This window comes from Anoplopoma fimbria, chromosome 24 (assembly GCF_027596085.1).
Source record: "Anoplopoma fimbria isolate UVic2021 breed Golden Eagle Sablefish chromosome 24, Afim_UVic_2022, whole genome shotgun sequence".
In the NCBI taxonomy this organism is placed as follows: Eukaryota; Metazoa; Chordata; class Actinopteri; order Perciformes; family Anoplopomatidae; genus Anoplopoma; species Anoplopoma fimbria.
The window spans coordinates 16,896,741-16,915,788 of NC_072472.1; the positions used below are offsets into that span (position 1 = coordinate 16,896,741).

The 19,048-nt window shown below is 39.2% G+C and overlaps 3 protein-coding genes across 4 annotated transcripts; 1 reads left to right on the forward strand and 2 right to left on the reverse strand.

The window, feature by feature from the left end:
• Positions 1-533: 533 nt before the first annotated feature.
• Positions 534-8,626, reverse strand: LOC129113419 (myelin protein zero-like protein 2). Its single transcript, XM_054625691.1, has 5 exons — positions 8,305-8,626; positions 4,185-4,354; positions 3,377-3,587; positions 2,856-3,024; positions 534-1,890 (listed from the first exon to the last, which is right to left on the reverse strand). The coding sequence occupies exons 1-5, from the start codon at positions 8,363-8,365 to the stop codon at positions 1,695-1,697; spliced, it is 807 nt and encodes a 268-aa protein (XP_054481666.1). The 5' UTR covers positions 8,366-8,626; the 3' UTR covers positions 534-1,694.
• Positions 8,627-10,548: 1,922 nt separating this feature from the next.
• LOC129113922 (myelin protein zero-like protein 2) lies at positions 10,549-11,969 on the reverse strand. The gene is made up of 4 exons (XM_054626407.1): positions 11,906-11,969; positions 11,175-11,344; positions 10,833-11,049; positions 10,549-10,607 (listed from the first exon to the last, which is right to left on the reverse strand). The coding sequence occupies exons 1-4, from the start codon at positions 11,967-11,969 to the stop codon at positions 10,549-10,551; spliced, it is 510 nt and encodes a 169-aa protein (XP_054482382.1).
• A 678-nt stretch (positions 11,970-12,647) lies between these two features.
• pafah1b2 (platelet-activating factor acetylhydrolase 1b, catalytic subunit 2) lies at positions 12,648-19,048 on the forward strand. Of its 2 annotated transcripts, none has more exons than XM_054625855.1 (7): positions 12,648-12,731; positions 13,264-13,360; positions 13,739-13,820; positions 14,600-14,689; positions 14,967-15,083; positions 15,459-15,581; positions 16,265-19,048. In XM_054625855.1, exons 3-7 carry the CDS (start codon positions 13,740-13,742, stop codon positions 16,541-16,543), a joined length of 690 nt encoding a protein of 229 aa, XP_054481830.1. In that variant the 5' UTR covers positions 12,648-12,731; positions 13,264-13,360; position 13,739; the 3' UTR covers positions 16,544-19,048. The 2 variants fall into 2 exon arrangements, with proteins under 2 accessions (XP_054481830.1, XP_054481829.1); XM_054625854.1 differs by having other exon boundaries at positions 12,654-12,731; positions 13,268-13,360.

Genomic DNA, 19,048 nt, shown 5'->3' on the forward strand with positions numbered 1-19,048 from the left:
TAAACTGCACATTTGAGGGTTTATTTTTTTTTGTTAAGAGAACGGATATAAAAGCATGGATTGTGTTTAAGTGAACAGAAGAAAAAAAAAAACTCACTAGGGACAAGTGAAAGGAGAGTTCATGTTACCACCAGGGGGTGATGTGTCCTGTTCTGCTGTTTTGATGAATCACAGCAATGAAGGAGCCCTCTCAGATTTTCCAATGAGTTGTAATGTTAATGACAGAACAGTAAGGTGGTATTTCTATGATTGTTCAGTAGGTGTTAAGTAATCCCCCAAAAATGTAAACCATCAAAAAAATATATGTCCTGGTGAGACTATTTCAACCTGTTTACAAAACAAAGTAGCTCATTTTAAGACATGTAGCTCACTTGTTAGATCCAAAAGGCGAACAATCTGGGAGCCTAGCTCAGCTGTTTTAAGAACAGGAAGTGTGACTGTCACTCGTCACGAACAGGAGTGGCTGCTGGTTGGAATTTCACACTCACCCACGTCTTCTCCTTAAGAGCTGATCTGTTCCAATACACACACACTTATCATTTTAAAAACAGTTCTTTATTCCAAAGTTGTTAAACAGAGATATATATATCATAACATCATATCATGTCAGGACTTTAAAAAACTTGAGAATTTCTGCTTACTTTACACTATGTACAAAAACTAAATACAAAACTAATTGTGCAACGTAGTAAACACCATGCTTTGTTGATCACTCCCATTATCATGCTGGACTTTCTGGTAGCAAAATTTAAATTATGGCACCCGTTCTTTTGTATAATTTCCGGCAGCATTCAAAACCATCTGCAAAAACACACTTTTTTCAAAAATTTTGATTTGTGTTTCTCTCGACTGATGCTTTCAGGAATTGAACAGGAGAAATATCTGGCCACGCCATAGTTAAACAAACGCTATCTGCACTAGTATGGGGTGTTTGTAGCAATGAGCCAAATTAAACTGGCTCCTCTCTTTAAAAATCTATAGTCCATTTATTTTACATGAAAATTCATAAGCTTTCAGAACGTTGATCTAAGGCAATAGCTTTCCAGCAGCAGGGGCAGTCAAATTAGCACAAAGAAGCAAAGTTAAAGCAGTCATGTATAACGAACTCTCATCCATCAATCCACATCCATAGACCACACAGAAATTAAAGGGGAACACCGACAGTAAGACCAGCCTGTTTACAGGTGGTTGGGAGAACTACTGCATATGTATAAAAAAAATGAAGCCTTTAGTGGCCCCGGAGGGAGCTGGGTTAAGTCTGATCCTGCCTCACATGATGTCACTTGAGTCAGTGACGGTTGGGTCTGAAGACTACATGTCCGAAAATGAGAAGAAAATCTGGTAGTGTGGAGTTAGAGAGTGAAGACCACGAGATCTCTGTAGCCGCTCATCACCTCTGCTTGAGGATAGAAGCTCAAGGCTACATTAGCTACTACTAGCATAACACACTCAAATCTGACCGAACAGCTGGCAGGCAAGTTGCATTGTGGGTAATGTCAGCGCAAGATTGTGATAAAATTAAAGACTATATTTACAGAAATGCAAGGTGTACATCAGTGACCATAATGAGTCATTTAAAAGCAATAAAGTACTCTAAATTACACATCATATAAACATTTCAATCGCTTAAGTGAAAAGCAAAAAGGCGGATGTTAAAACGGGAAAGACAATTCTATTCAATTGAGTGTATCCATTCAATCATCATCGCCGCCGCCGTAGTCGTCGTCGTCGTCGTCGTCATCATCGTCATCGTCATCATCATCATCATCCTCCTCAAGGCCTTCCTCTTCCTCATCATCTCCACTGCTGGGTTCAGACCCTTCATCATCTGAACTAATGGAGGCTTTCTTCTTCATCACAACTGTCAGATGAACGGCCTCTTCAGGTGAACTGACGCAGTTCCCACAAAACAAATTCAATCACACACACACATAAACACACATAACAATGAAGCAGGCTACTAATGGAAATACGTATAGTCTACACCCAGAATCCTTATTTTGAAACGAACCCAGCCAGAGTACCACAGAGAATTGATGTTCTGCTTCCTTCCTTGGAGGAAGATGACCAAAACATCAGTTCATCAATATTTCTCCACCAAAACCAGTTCACGGTTCTCCTGGTTTAGAATTCCTCACCTGTAGTCACAATTTAAAGTGGCACAAACTTTGAGGCAGCAGTTGTTATTGCAGCCAACAGCAGGCAATAGAGAGGATATGTCATAATTCACCGCAGCAGTATCATGTATGAAGTGCTCTTTGTGCTTTTTAGGAATATAATCAATTATATGTTTCATGTGATGATTGAGGTGAAGCTTTAAAATAACTAATGTTTGTTTTGTTTGTTTTTAAAATAACTAATGTTTGTTTTGTTTGTTTTTAAAATAACTAATGTTTGTTTTGTTTGTTTTCAAAATCCCATGGTTAAAAGATAAAGGAACAAATCAAAAGTCAAACAGCCTAATTGGTGAAGTCAGCACTGCTGCTGTGAATTGAGGTCAATGAACAGGCTCCAACAACAGCATGTAAACCCTCCATATATATATATATCTCTTACTCAATGGTTTAAAAAAAAACTCTCAATAACTTAAGTTAGTAATTACAATCACTGGCAGCTTTTGGTAAAACATATAAAAGTGTAACAAGATTTGGCATTATAACAAATGGTGAAGGGTGGTACATTAATCAAACACTGAAGGAAACAATAATATCTGAGAGGTTCACATTGGAGGAGCAAAGATGGAAGAAAAAAAACTGCCTCCCCACCATCAAATTTAATTTGTCTTGACCCAAATAGCCAATCAGACTCCACACCAGCCCCGAGAAGAAGAGGAGCTCCGGCTCTCTGGCCCTCACCACACGGTCGGGTCCTTCCACACGCTTTCCCGCGACGGAATCTCAATGTCCGTGCTGGTGTTCTTTCCCTTGTAAAACCTCACTGCCACGATGATACCGAGGATAATCAGGATTACAGCACAGGCGCCTCCAACCACCGCTGCCAGGATGCCGATCTCAGAGAGGGACACTGGACGCATAAGAACCAAAATTAGTGATCACTCCGGGTGAACTCTCAATGCTTCCTGTTGGGAAATGCTGAAGGCATTCCATACGCCAAAGTGCTCTGTAGCCAGACATTGCACCCCTACCTATTCCAGGGAAGACCTTGACCTCTGACCTTCCTGTGGATAGGCCTGAGTACTACAGCAGAACAACTAAATACCACCTTCTGAATACATCCTGAAAACATTGATAGTAATGACTGTATAGCAAAAATGAGATAAAAGCTTAACATTTTAGAATTTTCTTTATTAAGTAAATGTGATGCTGATGCAATGTGACAGACTTCTCTTCCAAGCGTGCAGCGCTGCCAATCTAACCTTTGTTGACCACTTTGAGGACGATCTCTCCGCTGCTGCCGTGCACATCTGGAAGGTTGCGCACCTGGCAGATGAAGGTGCCATTAAAGGTCGGGGGCACCTCATGCAGCGTGATGGAAGCGTCTTTTCTCATAATGTCTCCCGACCAAACCGCGTGGTCTTTAAAACGTCCATCCTTTGGAGGGTACGGTACGTCCTGGTAGTAAAACACCTGACACACAAACACACAAACACACAATACAGCAAACTTGCAAAGAATGTAGAGGTCTAAAAGAATTACCAAGTATGTAAAAAAAACAGCTGCTGTGGTGACCACAGCTTTTAGAATGCTTACATAGCCTTGTAACTACGATAGCCAGCTGTTGGAGTGGCAGTGACCTCTTGTTTCCTGTGCAGTGGCTTCCAGGAAATATGCATCTCATGTTGTATGAAAGCAAAACATAAAGTAATGTACTGTATGTCTGTGTCACCATTAGCAGCAGACCAGCTTCTGGCTCTTCAATTCTTTATTCGACATGTGCAGCGCAAGGAATTTCTTATAATAATTATAATCTTATTATAGGGGGAGCTAGCCATTAGCTATTTCAGATTGTACACCAAGAGCTGTTAAAAGAGGGCAAATGTATTGAAAGGCTTTTCTTACAAGAATGGAGATGAGAAAATTAACCAAATGTGACAATAAACACTTTTAAGGCCCTATAAAAATCAAAAGTGGACTTAATAAATAATAACATTAAAATACAATAAAAACACATGCAAAGCATTTTCATAAAATAAATAAATATATAATAATAAAATGTCTACACACCGACTCATCCGATCCTGAATTTAAGGGCCTAAAGTTCCAGGACACTGTGACGGACTTAGTCGACACCGGATGACTGGAACTGAAGGTGCACTTCAGTTTCACATTTGTCCCGTTGGCCGCTTCCACCTCTTTCGGCGTGTAAATATCCATTCCGCTGACATGTCGCACACCTGTGATAATGACAAACAAGTGAGAAAAAAAATATCCATCAACATTACCGTAACCTTACAAACCATTGTAGCCATTGCCTGACTTGTTCATACAACACAACTGATAGTTATAACTGCCCAGGTCTCTTGTTTCACTCCTCAGTTTCAGAGCATTCCATTAAACAACGCAAACAAGAGCAGGGCTGTTTGCACCAAACATAGCTATCACTGCTTCTTTTAACACCGACACGTCCTTGACAGTTGAGAGCAAAGACTCAGATATCTGGTGTTCACTCTTTGTGGCTACTGCATCAACTGCGAGTACGTTCCCTGTGATAAAAACTGCCCACAATCTATTCTACAGCTATTACTTTCTACATGACTTCACGTCAGTGCTTCAGTAAAGCAAACAAGAGAACAAATAATCTATTGGCTACGCCTACTATGGGTTAATGATTGCATGTGTGTGCAAGTACAGAAGTTTAGACGCATGCCACAGTAAGTTTCATTTGGCAAATGTTCCTCTCCTTAAAGGGGTTTGGCGGAGTTAAACATTTGAGCTAAATCTGCATCACACTGTCAGCCACAGCGATGAGCCGACCTGCAGACTCCTTCTGCGGATTAAAGCATTCCTTCAAGTGAACCACAGAGAAGAAGAGGACAAGAATGTCTTGTAATCCTGGACAGGGAGGGATGAAATTAAATAAGTATGACTGTAGAAGAACATTAAACTTAACAGGATGATAGTATTTAGTGGGACATGGTCAGTGTCTCTGTACTGTGAACCCACAGGGGCAACGATCCACCTGAAGGATAAAACAGAGGAATTCCAATATCAAACAAATAAAAAACTAACCCATATCTAAGATCTACCTACTGACTAGACTGACTTTAATGTAAAAAAATTAATACAATTTGTAGATGTATGCATTATTTTACTTCCTGATTTCTTTGGTTTCCTTTTAGAGTGGGTTTATTTGTCTAATCAGCTAGAACTTGCTTTTCTCCCACATATATCACTTACTCTTATGGAGCTGACGATCCCTTTACAGATCAGGATATACCAGTTCAAATGACTTTTGTTTTCATGTCTATGTCGAGCCATAGAAGGAAAGACATTTTTGAATATGTGGGGGAATTTTACCAACAAATATCACATGCTACATTTGAATTACATTCTTTTCAACCCAGCATGGCAAACTTTTCTTTGGAAACAATAGTAAAATCAGAGGGGTGTGGTTTATGTGAATATTGTATGGGACCAGTGCAAGTACAAGCACATCCAATACTTCTGGTTAAATCCATACAGGAAGCCTTCACACATGAAATGTATCCCTGAATACAAAAACCGTGATAAACACATGTTTTGCCAACACATGGCAAATATTGTTCCAGTTCATTTATTTTCAGTCATATTTGTTAGATTTAGGCTGAGAAAGTTGTTTTCAACTATGTTTTTTGTGATTCTTTTTCTCATACGATCATGTTAGTGTGTTTTCCTGAACAGTGGAAACTATGATGGACTTCATTTCAGTAAGACAGTTAAGTACATTATTTGCCTCACACAGATTGAGCAGATAATATAACAATATAATATATCAGATAAATATCGATTATAGCAGCAATGGCTTATGAAAAGCTTTGCATGTGAATGCTGCCAATAAAAACAGGTCTGTGCTTCTTGCTAGAGAAGTTATAGTCTAGTTTCAGCTCTTCCACAATATCTCCCTCAATGGAAAGTTCCTGGGAACATTATGATTAGTTTTGTTACAAAGCTTGTTCCACGTTATCTATCCGTTGTGGCGCTATAAGAGTGCTTATCAGACAGAATGTAACTATTTGCAGATATCCAAAGGAACGTTCTCATGGTAGAAGTTCTACGACTGACTGGCTCTTACCGCAAGATGAATAATACTTTTTTCTTTAAGACAAGGCACCCCTGGCAAAACTTTGTTTTTTCATGCACTGGTCAATTTTGAGAATTTTGGCAATTTTGCTTTCATATCGTGGTCCAGTGTCCAAATAATATTAAGGTTTCTGTCTGTAGATTTCTCTTATTCACCAAGAGTAGGCATTAGATAATCTAATTTGTATATTTAAAGATAACATTTCAGAAAACAATAATACAAAATTAAATTGTCTTAATGTAGGAAATAATCTTGGGAAGTTCAATTGTGAAACTTTTAGTTGTTTTTTTTAACCTATTCACCTGTAGTGTCTTCAAAATGTATGGGATTTTGCAATACATATCTTTAAGGGCCATTTTCTCAAGTTTTTCCTCATATGCTGAGCAAGAAACGTCCACCTATACATCAAAATTTTAAGTTTCATTCCTATTTATATTAAGACATTTTTTAGTGAGGGATTTGTTCATAAATCATTCATAGCCTAATTTATATATATTTTGTTCATAAAGACATGGCAAAAATAGTTTTTTTTATGGCTGTTAAAAGTTGCTGATGTTTGGAGTGATACACAGAGAAATCCAAAATTCCGTCTGTAAAAGTCTTTGACATTAAAATGAAATAATCTTGAAACTGGCTTTACCTCATTTTCAGATTTCAGTTCTGTAAATGTATCAAAATAAACACATATTTAATAAGCTAATGCATTATTTGCATATTTAAACATACATCTTCTGAGAACTTGTAATACAAAAATATATGTCTTGACGTAATAAATCAACTGGGGAAGTTTAAAAGTATCTATAAGTTACATTTTTTTTTACATTCACTTGTAGTGTATCCCTTTTCATTTATTAGAATTTAGGAAAAAAACCAATTGAAATAACACCAAAATTGAATTTCAACCCTTGTTAACTCCAACAGTCCAATCAATGGAATCTGATGGCACATGTTTGTTGTATAAATTACAGAGGATGCGTTTTTCCCTTAAATTAAAATTCATGCCCTCAAGTCACACAGTATTTTACTCTAACTACTTCTACTAATTAGGACGTTCAATATACAGTGCAAATATATTGTTGAAATGTGCTGAATTACAAGGGATTGATCATCTGTTCCCTCACAAAATGACACTGATCAGCACAGGGAGGGTGCATAGTTTCATTACTCACCGGGGCGTAAACCAGCTTTAAGTGTATTTCAAGCAAATATCATACCTACTCTTTGATAAACTAGTCTTCCAGCTTTTGCCAAATATCACTAACTTTACACTTTTTTTGTTACATGGCATGACTTTGCAGTGTTTGGGATTCAAACAGCAGCAATTCAAGTCTTGCTTTACATTTTTTTAATGTTGATTATTAAATACTTTACAGTAAAGCTGAAACCCCTTTCTCTGACTTTTAGCCAATGATTAAGAGATAGTTAGATGTTATATTCATAGACGTTATAGAGACAGTATATTTAAGTAATTTGACACTATATTTGTTGAAATGATCAGCCTCCTTATTCAAAGAAAGAAAAATCCTATTATTAAAACTTCTTGCTCTGCCTCTATACCTAGATCCAAACAGAGTACAGCAGTCTTTACTAAAATATAAGACTATTGCTAATAAGGTGTTTACTGTCAGTGATGTCCAGTTGTAACACAATGGTATTAAGATATAATAATGGTATAGGAATCCAATATAAGAAAATAATCCATGTACTCAAAAACTACCATTTAGCAATATCTACACACACCTGTGTGTTAAATATACGTTGTATATGTAAACAAATATTTGTAAGTTACAAAGGCTTGTACTCTATATAACACTGACCCTCTATAGCCTAGTCTTTTTTTTTTAACAGTAGGTTTTAGCCAATACTCACTGGTAAAAGTAGACTGTATGTTTAAGGTCTGCCTTGGCTAATGAAACCAAAAATGATCCCTTAAACTTTATTTTGCTTATTGTGTTGGATCATATCTTCACAAATCATATCATAAATCACATTTCAACACTGTTTTAGCTCGACGAGACCTTCTTGAAAAGGTAAGAGTCTCTCCAGGAAGTTGTTCAAACTCACCTGGCAAGACGAATCCTCCCAGAAGAAGCAGAGTCCATATCCGATACATGTGATCAAACATTTATATTGCCCTCAGCTCCGGCGTCTTAATTCCTCTGTTTATGTCCCTTCTCCGCAGACTGTCGTGGTAAAAATGAGCCTTTTTTTTCGTGAAACTTCTCTTCGGTGGTGGAGACGTGAGTCACACACAGTCACACAGTCACACACACCTGATGGGCGGTGTTTACTCCCTCACCTCTTGCACAACCTGTTAACCTGCCTACCTACGCAGTCTGCCACGCAGCGCCGGTGTGAGTGTTCCTGTTGGGCTGTCAGCGGGTGTGGATTTACAATCACGAGCACTCTGATAACTAAGATCTGATAACAGAGGGTCCATTTAATCTTTGATTGTTAGGTAAATGTTTTACTGCTGACTGGTACCATCTTGCGGCCACTGCATCTTAACACAAAAGACGTCAGTTGCATTGTTCATTGCAGCTAAGCACGGTGCTGTTATGTAAAACTGTCGGTTCCACCCCAAAACACTCAGCCTACTGATTTCCCTCTGAATGCCTCTGAAGAAAAAACAAATAGCCAACTCGGAATAACTTAACTCGATAGGTATAGGTTACCTTGTGTTTAATATCTACTGCAGGAAAAAAAAAGTATATTCATTTGTGGCAAGATTTGAAAAGAAACACCATGAGTTACTGACATTTGTTTTAGGTGTAGACCTACAGTGATGTCTGAAAGCTTAAACAATTACTTGATTACATTACATTACATTACAGTCATTTGGCAGACGCTTTTACTTGATGACATGTACTTTTTTAAAATTCACAATCATGTACTCAGATCTCCTCCAAATAATAAAAAATATGTTGGAACAACAAACTGTGTCTGATATGGTCAGAAATTTTCAACAGAAAAGGTTTTTTTTTTATTACATGAAGTCCTTTTCCCTTGTTGAAAACAGAATCTATGAATATGAAACTATTTCAAAAGTGTATTTGCTGAACACAAGATGTCTCCTACTTCACTGAAAAGTCTATTCTTGGTGTATGTGCACTGAATGCTTCAAGTTTTAACATCACAATGCGGAATTACGCCACATTACATTACATTACATTACAGTCATTTAGCAGACGCTTTTATCCAAAGCGACTTACAGGAAGTGTATTCAACATAGGTATTCAAGAGAACTACTAGTCACCAGAAGTCATAAGTGCATCTCCTTTCTTAAACAAGCATCTTAAAGCATAAACCAGAGCAAAAGTATAGTGCAGAGGCAAATTACTACGAAAACAATAATTGCAACAGATTAATACGAATAGAATAAGTGCTACAAACTACTACGAATACAATAAGTGCAGCGAACTGATACGAATACAATACGTGCAACAACTAATACGAATGCAATAAGTGCTATGAGGAACCATGATTGGTTTTGAAAAGTCGTGGTGATGTCACAAAATGTACACGAGATCAGCAAGTAAATGTGAAAACTGCCTCATAGTGTGAAATACTTACATCATTCTGCATAGAGAAGCTTAAACATCCAAGTGAGGGAACAATAAGCAAAACACATTTTTGTGTGGATGGGACTTTCATTTGAGCAGTTTGTTCTACACAATTGACTTATCTGAGTATTGCACAGTAAATATCTTTCTGATAAATTCACCTTATGCTCCTCTGACATTAAGATATAAGTGATTTTATCACAGTCCTCAAGATTTCAGACTAGAATTTAGTAATGTAATTTCCTTTTCTCAATGACAGTGGCAATTTCAAGCAGACTCTCCCACCTGGCCTTAATTGCGGCCTGATGAGTCAATTAAATTTGGTGACCTAAGACAGAGCAAGAGAGTAAAAAGCGGGTATATAATGAAATACAAGTGGTAGAGTAGGTAAACAAACATTCCAACAAGTGGATGATTTAGGGTCAGTCAAACATATAACAGATCACCTGGCTGTCCCACTGGGTCATAAGCATAATGTCCCTAACTAACACCATTCTATAAACACAGAGTATGTACAACAATAAGCATGATGGTAAGAAGAGGACTGACACAATACAGGCTCAGTGGAGTTAAAAAACACACAGATTTTCATACCAACAGAAAATGTATTTTGAAGTAAAACTGACCATCTGTCAGGTTTATAACAACCGTTCTATATGAGGATAGAACAAATGTACTGCTAAAAGCAAAATACTGTATACTGCAAAATACTGTACCAATACTTTGTAGGTCTCATTATAATACTTCACACCCCTGCACCAGCCATTAATATAATAGCCATGAGCAAGTCATATGGGTACAAACCTGCAAAGGAAAAGAAGAGAAGGAGCGAGTTAGGAAACAAAATCTGTTTTATGATGAGTCCTAATCTCCAGGAGTCTCCTCCTATTAAACCTATGGCTCACTATGGTGACAGTCAATTCCCACCCTCTGCCTCACAGAGGCCAAAGTGGACAAAATTGCGGACTCCACATTGATACATGGTTTTGTGAATATCAAAGTGACACAAGGGATGAAGAAATATCCTACTTGCGGTCTTGCTGACGACTCTGAGGACGACCTCTCCTTTTCTGCCGTGTACGTCTGGTATGTTGCGTACCTGGCAGGTGTAGGTGCCATTAAAGGTTGGGGACACCTGCCGCAGGGTGATGGAGGCGTCTTTTTCCATAACATCCCCTGACCACACTACACGATTCCTGAAACGCCCTTCAGTTGGAGGATACGGCGACTCGAGGTAGAAGAACACCTGAAACTCCTACACAAAATCCACAGTCTCATTGCACAATATAAACTGTAGATTTTAAGGATAAATAACATAAAACATAAAAAACATCTTTAGAACATTATCACAAAACATCCTGGGCCACACACATTCTCATCACGTCCTGGATTCAGGGGTTGGAAGTCCCAGATCACTGATACAGACTGACGAGACACCGGATAACTAGAACTGAAAGTGCACTTCAATGTCACGTCCGTCCCGTTGACTGCTTCCACCTCAGCCGCAGTGTAAATCTGAACCCCACTGACTTGTCGCACCCCTAGAGTAACAAAAACACTGGTCAACATGTAAGCTTATATACACAGACCTGCAGTGATGAACGTTTGATACTTCCCTTTAATGAGTTTGCCCAATTTTTCATTTGGTTTGGAGCAATTTGTTGTAATTAAAAGTATCCAAACAGGAAAACATGTTGATGCCAAGTAGCTTTGAAAGGCATCTTGTGTCTTCTGATTTACAACAATTACTAACTTGTTTTTTTACATTTTGCGGAATTTACTGTGCTAAGTAAACACAGAGAAAATGACACAAAGGTCCACACATTTCTTTTCATTCAAACTGTATTCATTACACACTCAATCGTACAAGAAAAATATTCAGTAAAATCCTTTGTTAAAGTTATCAGTGCAAAATTAAGTAGGTAAAAGGCAGCAAAGGAGAAGATATGCATGTGCAATAAATATAATGGTACAAAAGAAATTACAATACATTAAAAACTCACATGCTTCTTGTTGTCATTGTCTGTGTCAATATAATATCACAATGTATTTCTGTTTTTATGTTATTGCATTTAGGGAAGATGTAGGTCGTTTGAACTCACCAGGCATCAAGAATCCTCCCAGCAGAACAAAAAGCAGAATCATCTGATAGATGGTATTAAACATCCTGCATTATGGTCACTTAATTGGAAGTAAATTAAATGTAACAGCTCTTCACAGCAGACTGGGGGAACTAAATATTGGTGCTGAAAATAAGTTTTGTAGTTCCTGATGGGCGGAGTGGCATTATGCCTTCAAGGACACTCCTTTTTTTCTTTTTATTGAACTGGTCTTTCAGGGCCTGTCTGAACATAAATAGTAGACGGTTATGATCATTTTGTCATAAAAATGCTGGGATTAACATATCATGCGCTTGCACTGAACAAATGATGATTGGGCAATCAGGCAAGACTTATCTTCAGGTATAAATTATAGTTATTATATGATTATATACAATGTATGTATAAAAGACAAGCTTGCCAGAAGTAAAAACAAAAGAAAAAACAAATGTAAATTGATGAGTTGCTGAAGTAGATGTGATCTTTAATGTAAGCGCCAATGTTTAGAAGATGATGTTTTAATAAATGCCTCATTCTTTGGTTGTTGGTTTAAATCATTCCCTTCAACTGTCAACAGCTAGAAAATAGGAAGATGATATTTCCAATAGTTTCAAATGATATTTCTTGTGTTTCCTACATGGATGTACCATAGTGATGTACAAGGTTTGGTTTCCCATAGTACCGGAATGCAGCATTTGACCTAAAATGACCATGATGCACTGCGGTCAGCTGGCACGGCGGGCTCTCAGGTCGGAGATGGCCTTGGGTTTATTGAGATGGGCAGCAAAGTGAGAGTTCAGTGTCATGCGTCAAAGATATCGGCAGTGCGGTAGGTTGTCAAAATCAAATGACACCTTTCCACTAAGAGGTATTTCCTACAACGCTGGGATCTCACACCCATTCCCAGTTTTTCAAATTACAGTGAAAAAACGTTGTTTGGGAATCCGAATAAAAGTATTTTTTGTCGCACTTCCAAACCAACGTCCCACCCATGATTCATTGCGGGACAAAGCAGATAAGTGTTTTTGCTGCCCCGTAGTTCATCTTTCAGGAAACCACCTAGAAGTTGTCAGACGAAACAACCTACACATATTACAGAAGGTAGCCATATGTTGGTTCATGGTACGGACGATTAGCAGGGGTTGGTTATAATCGTTATAATATGAGCTTGGGATGTACGCTACCATGAAGGAATGGCTGCCCGGCAGGCAAAGCTGAGGGTAAAATCCCCCACAGCGCTGTAGCTCACTGACTGCAGTGCCTTCCGATGGTGTTGCGGCTGACGGCAGCACAGGGGCTCTCTCCCCCAACAGACTCTCTGCAGTTTGCCTTCTTGACACACCTTTTGTTGTCTCGTCTAGCTAGAGTCGGCCAGCGGTTGCTAGCGAGCATCACCAGCCTCCACTAACGCTTCGTGAAGTTGGGGCAAAAGAGAAGTGACGGCCGACACCCTGCCAGGTAGTTTGTCCTGTAAATGAAGCGCAAAATAATTCATGTAAATCTCCATATTAACGACGGGGGTGTCAAAGGTTTGGTTTTGGGAGCAGCCATGGCAGCCTCCAGTGGTCTGCAGGCTGGCTAGCTAGCTAGCTAACAAGCTAACGTCAGACAAACAGTGACCTATTGGGATTAATGCGAGCTGCTTTGAAATGGAAAGTAGCCTTTTATCCGTATTAGCTAGGCCACTCTGCTGAGACGTTAAGCTGCTGCACACAGCGACGGGTCCTGCTAGCTGGTTGTGATGCTCTACTCTTCATACCGTAGCATGTGTAGTGTGTCTATATAGCTGTATGGCTGTTTTATGGATGCATGAATACAAGCTGGTGTCTCCTGTAGGATGAGTGGTGATGGTATGAACCCAGCTGCAGAGGCTGAGCCAGTAGAGGATGTCCATGGAGATGACCGGTGGATGTCACAGGTATGTTATGTGTTACAAGTGTAGGAAACATTCAGTCTTTATCACTGTGTTTTAATAAAAAATATACCCACCATGTTAAATGCATTTTACCATCTAGAAGATTTATATTTTTCCTCAAAAGGTTGGCCTTATTGTTGGGCTTACCCATGCTTTTACGTTTAATTAGTAACACATTAGGAAAATGCATGTTTTAAGGTCAGATGCCCTTAGTAATGACATATTTTATACAGCAGCATTGCATTAAATATTGCATTTCATTCCAACCAATAAAGTTAATGATTGTGATGCTGCGGCCGGAGGCTTCCTCTGTGCAATATCATGAGGTGATGTTTTGGTGCTACTCTCAATAATATTAGTTACAAATGTGAGGTGAAGTTTGACGAATCCATTCACAATACCTGTATTTCTTTCAGAGGAGCACTCTATCTAGCCTCTGGTTTTAGCTGTGCCTCCTGATAGGCTCATGCAAGGTTAATCCTCCAAAGCTAATAGAACTGAGACCGTCTGCTTTACTCCAAGCTCTCTGTCAGATGGAGCACCAGACGCGTCTTGTTGTGTGATGAGCCTGCAGGACTCTAAAGGCTCACAAGTATTATCCTTAGATTAAGAAAACTCATAACACAAAGGCGTTAACTCAGACTAAAATACCTAATATGGGACTGATTCAACTGTATTGCTCTGTGTGAATGAAATGCAATGTTTCTTTCATTAATCCATCCCAAGTCTCAGATTTACTACATCACAAGCACTGTTGTGACGAGACCTTTTTGTTTTTACAGCACAACCGATTTGTGCAGGAGTGTAAGGATGCTGAACCAGAGGTGCTTTTTTTGGGAGATTCTATGATACAGCTAATGCAGCAGTTTGAGGTGAGACAACATGTTTACCTCCAAACCTTTTCATTTGACTTGAAGTTTTTTGTTTCTCTTAATCGCAGGATTTTCACACAATACTCTAGATACCCAGTGTAAATGTACATATGTTTATGTTGCCTCAATACTATTCTTATGTTGGTACCCATATTGTTGTAATGGTGTCTTGTTACTGATCAGCATGCTTTGCTTAGCATTTATGAGTTATTTGTTATTAGTCACCAAAGTCAGACATTATCATATGAAATGCAAATTTCTGGTTTCCTTTCCACAGGTCTGGAGGGAGGTGTTCTCCCCTCTTCATGCGCTCAACTTTGGCATTGGAGGGGACACCACCTGTAATGTGCTGTGGAGGCTACAGAATGGAGAACTGCAAAACATCCGTCCCAAGGTGAGCTGAGCCTTCTTAGACCTTCAGAGAAAGATAGTTTAGGGCAAAATTATTTTATTTACAACTTACATGGATTGGATGTAGCAGCAGCAGGTGGCCTGATGTCCATGGTTATCAGAGAGGAAAGTTTGTGCAAAACAGCCTTGTTGTTAAGTTGCAGTGTGGGAAACGTTGTAGTAGCATCGGTCTGTATCACCCTAACTGTGCTTATTGACTGTGCTAAATGATATTGACATTGAGAACAGCTTTCATTGCTCACCCATTACCCAGATATCAATCATTCTCTCAAATATATATCATGCTTTGATCAAACTTCTGGAGATTAAAAGGAGTTCAGTGAAAGTGAACAATGTGTCTGTCTGTGGCGTTGTCCAGGTGGTGGTGTTGTGGGTGGGAACCAACAACCACGAACACACAGCAGAGCAAGTTGCAGGAGGAATCCTTGCTATTGCACAGCTGCTCACTTACCGCCTCCCCAAGGCAAAGATAGTTGTACTGGTAAGTAGTCAGTTGTATGTCTTGTCCTTTTATTGCAACTAGTTTGTTTTTAAAAAGTATGTTGACATGAAACACTGACATGTTAGGATTGGTCAAGTATCCTTTAAATGTGATGAACATCGCATGATAAAGATACAAATACACCCATACTTGATGTAAAAACACAGTTGATGTTGGTGATCCTCACAAGTCACCAGCATTCAGTTGTGTTATTTCTGCTCTCTGTTGAGGGATATGCAGGTAGCTGTCAAATAAGAAAATAAGGTGAAACAAACCGTCTTTCAATCTGTGTAATAAGTCATTCAAAATGTAAAATAAAATGCAGGCTGGCATACTTTTGAGGCTACGCTGAAAGGCTTACAAATATAAACATAATATAAATGGTAAAAATTCAAAGGTATTAAATAGAAAGATGTATTCTACATAAGTAAAAATATAAGTGTATGTATATCATCAAGTATTGTCTGTTTATCAGGTGGCCTTACAGACTGGCTTTGCCTCTGGCTTTCAATGGGAAATGCTCACAGTAATAGTTAATAAGCATGTATTAGAAAGTCAAATGTATGCTCTCTTATCCTTTTTTTTTTTTTTTTTTTTTTTTAAATGAAAAACAAATGCTAAAATACAAAATATCAACACATGAACTTAAATGGATGAATCAGATGTATTTTCTGTTCCGTCAGGGTTTGTTGCCTCGAGGTGAGCGACCCAACCCACTGAGGCAGAAGAACGCGGTGGTTAACGACTTCCTGCGCTCCTGGCTGCCCCGACTGGGCCAGGCTCTGTTCCTGGATGTGAGCGGGGAGTTCGTTCACTCCGATGGCGCCATCGGCCCACAGGACATGTTCGACTTCCTCCACCTGACGTCGACAGGGTACCGCACCATGGCGAAGCCCCTCAGTGACCTGCTGCTGCAGATACTGGAGGAGACACCGGAGGAGAGGCGGGCGTCGCTGGTTTGAGGGCCGTGGCCGAGCAGCACGTCCATCCAGAGGCATGTCTCACCCGCTGCCGTGGGAGACGGGGGAGACATGTCCCTGGTATCTGGAGGAGGACGGGCTCACTCATAGGGGGGAAGAGGCAACCCGATGTGAGTGGGCCCAGAGCGGAGGGTTGGGGATGGAGAAGTGCTGAAGAGGGGGAGAGATCTCACTTCAGACGTAAACACTGTGATTGCAACAGAATGATCTACAAAGTCAGACTACTCTGAATCACAGACAGATAATCTGAAATCATGTGGGACTGCGGTGGCACACAAAGATTAGTCTTGGCTTGTGGATAAAATGAGTGTTTGCCTCAGTCATCGGTGCCACGGAGATGTGATACGAATAGAAAAAACAATCTAACTTCTTCCTCCGTGTTTCGTTTGATATCAGCAACACAGTTAGCTGTGCAGCTTCTCTATTAACATTTGAGAAGTCAAGTGCACAACATACTCACAGTAGGCAGAACAATTACCCAACATTGAGCAGTGGTTCCCAACCCGGAGCCAGGGGTCCCTAGGGTGTCGCAAGAAAAAATATAATTTTAAAGGGATAAAAGGAAAAAGAAATTCCCTCACAAAAATGTGTTGCTTATATAGTTTTTGCTTTTGTTCTAGCTCATAAAGCAGAATACATCCAAGTCTTCAGGCCAAATTGTAACAATCTCAGAAGTAAAAAAAAAAAAACAGTAATTGGTGTTGCATGGCTACTTCAAAGGTTCACTTGTCAAAAAGGTTGGGAACCATTTCTGAGATGTATACTGTGTTTATAGTGAGCAGTATTAAAAAAAAAAAAAAAAAAAAAAACTCAGTATTAGACGATTTTGCTTAAAACATAATCCAGTGAAGCAAATGTCATGTAAAATAATCACACACATTTATTATGATAGAGTTTTGTCTGTCCAGTTCTTTATGCGTGATATTAAAGTTACCCAGCTAAACAGGGAGCTAAATGTTCACTTTTGAACTCGGTGTGCAACTAATTGTCTTTTTAAACTGTCGATCAATATAAAATAGATAAGTGTAAATATGAAGGGTTAACTACTTTTCCACAAACACTGCTGATCACTACTTCACCCTTGTGTCACCTAAAATCATCACTGAACTAAACGGACAACTGAACCCTGACGTCGGTGTAGGCTGCATGCATTTTTTTTATAAGACGAGCCTTCGCTTCGCTGTATTAAATGAGTGAACGTAAAGTTAAAATCACGTTTTCATACATATTCATTAGTGATATTAGGCTGTTGTCTGATGTTCTACATACGTCTTCCAAACACTCCCAACCCTGCTGCTTATATGTGCAAAAAAACTTCTATCCCACCTAGCTAGTGTATTTACATTTTAATTGTAGAATCACATTTCACTGTTTGTGTCCCGATAGATTTACTGTGACTATTCCTTTTAATGTCTAAAAGAACAAGAAGGTTACACATTTCAAACATTTTGATTTGCCAAACTAAGACCTGCCAGCTTTTAAAATTTCTTGACTGTTACTTGGGTATCTGTTGAAGGACATTGTTGAATAGAAAATATATATGTCAATAACGATGTATGTAAACTGCTTTTCAGTAGTAATGCACTTAGTAAAAAGCACTTGATTTTATTTTTCACAACATAGAAAAACAGTAGAGACTTCTGTTCCAGTATTCCTGCTTTCACCTCAACTTGCTGATCACAACACAAGTTTTTCCTCAGAAAAACACAGATTGATTTGGTACATTTCTTTCTGTGTCTGTATCTCACACTAATACTCACACTCAGACTTTATTTCTCTCCTTGTTATATTTGTTGTCGACTCCAACCCAGCCCTGCCTTGGCCCTGACATCCCTATGTGGTGTAGTTACTGAATATTTTTTCATAGTAAAAAGTAGCCTCACAGTTAAGCTACTGAAGACAGCTTTACTGAATATTGTCACGCTAACTACTAAAAAGCACACACAGTTCATGTAAAGAAAACCGTTTGTCTGTGAGCCTCTACTGTAACCTAATTATTTCTTTTGTTCAAATTGTGGCTGAGAGTCTCTCGTCGAGCATCGACATTCTCCAACGTTACTGCTGTCTTAAGCTCTGCACATTTGCGTGCTGTATATAAAAAGTGTGTGTGTGTGTGTGTGTGTGTGTGTGTGTGTGTGTGTGTGTGTGTGTGTGTGTGTGTGTGTGTGTGTGTGTGTGTGTGTGTGTGTGTGTGTGTGTGTGTGTGTGTGTGTGTGTGTGTGTGTGTGTGTGTGTGTGCGCGCGTGTGTGCGCCTTACGTGTTGATGGGGACGGTTGTGTTCAGTGTGTCTGGTACTGGAATTGTGTCAGTTGGACGTATGAGTGGAGAAGTGACCCCGGCTGTATACGAGACATGTGAAGCTTGAGGAAGTGATGTCTGAAGGGGGATCAGATTGTGGGAGTCTGTGTTTGGTGCAATACGGCATTTGCACTGTTTTGGCTCGTTGTCACGTTATTGAGGTAAAGCATTCCAATAAAAAACACAAA

Coding starts and splice junctions, on each gene's coding strand:
- pafah1b2 (XM_054625855.1), top strand. CDS start 13,740: ATGAGTGGTGATGGTATGAACCCAGCTGCAGAGGCTGAGCCAGTAGAG. Junction 14,690..14,966: donor AGCTAATGCAGCAGTTTGAG/GTGAGACAACAT, acceptor TCCTTTCCACAG/GTCTGGAGGGAGGTGTTCTC. Junction 15,582..16,264: donor AGGCAAAGATAGTTGTACTG/GTAAGTAGTCAG, acceptor CTGTTCCGTCAG/GGTTTGTTGCCTCGAGGTGA.
- LOC129113419 (XM_054625691.1), bottom strand. CDS start 8,365: ATGTTTGATCACATGTATCGGATATGGACTCTGCTTCTTCTGGGAGGA. Junction 4,355..8,304: donor GGGAGGATTCGTCTTGCCAG/GTGAGTTTGAAC, acceptor TCATTATCACAG/GTGTGCGACATGTCAGCGGA. Junction 3,025..3,376: donor CCTCAAAGTGGTCAACAAAG/GTTAGATTGGCA, acceptor TTATGCGTCCAG/TGTCCCTCTCTGAGATCGGC.
- LOC129113922 (XM_054626407.1), bottom strand. CDS start 11,969: ATGTTTAATACCATCTATCAGATGATTCTGCTTTTTGTTCTGCTGGGA. Junction 11,345..11,905: donor GGGAGGATTCTTGATGCCTG/GTGAGTTCAAAC, acceptor TTGTTACTCTAG/GGGTGCGACAAGTCAGTGGG. Junction 10,608..10,832: donor AGTCGTCAGCAAGACCGCAA/GTAGGATATTTC, acceptor TTTCCTTTGCAG/GTTTGTACCCATATGACTTG.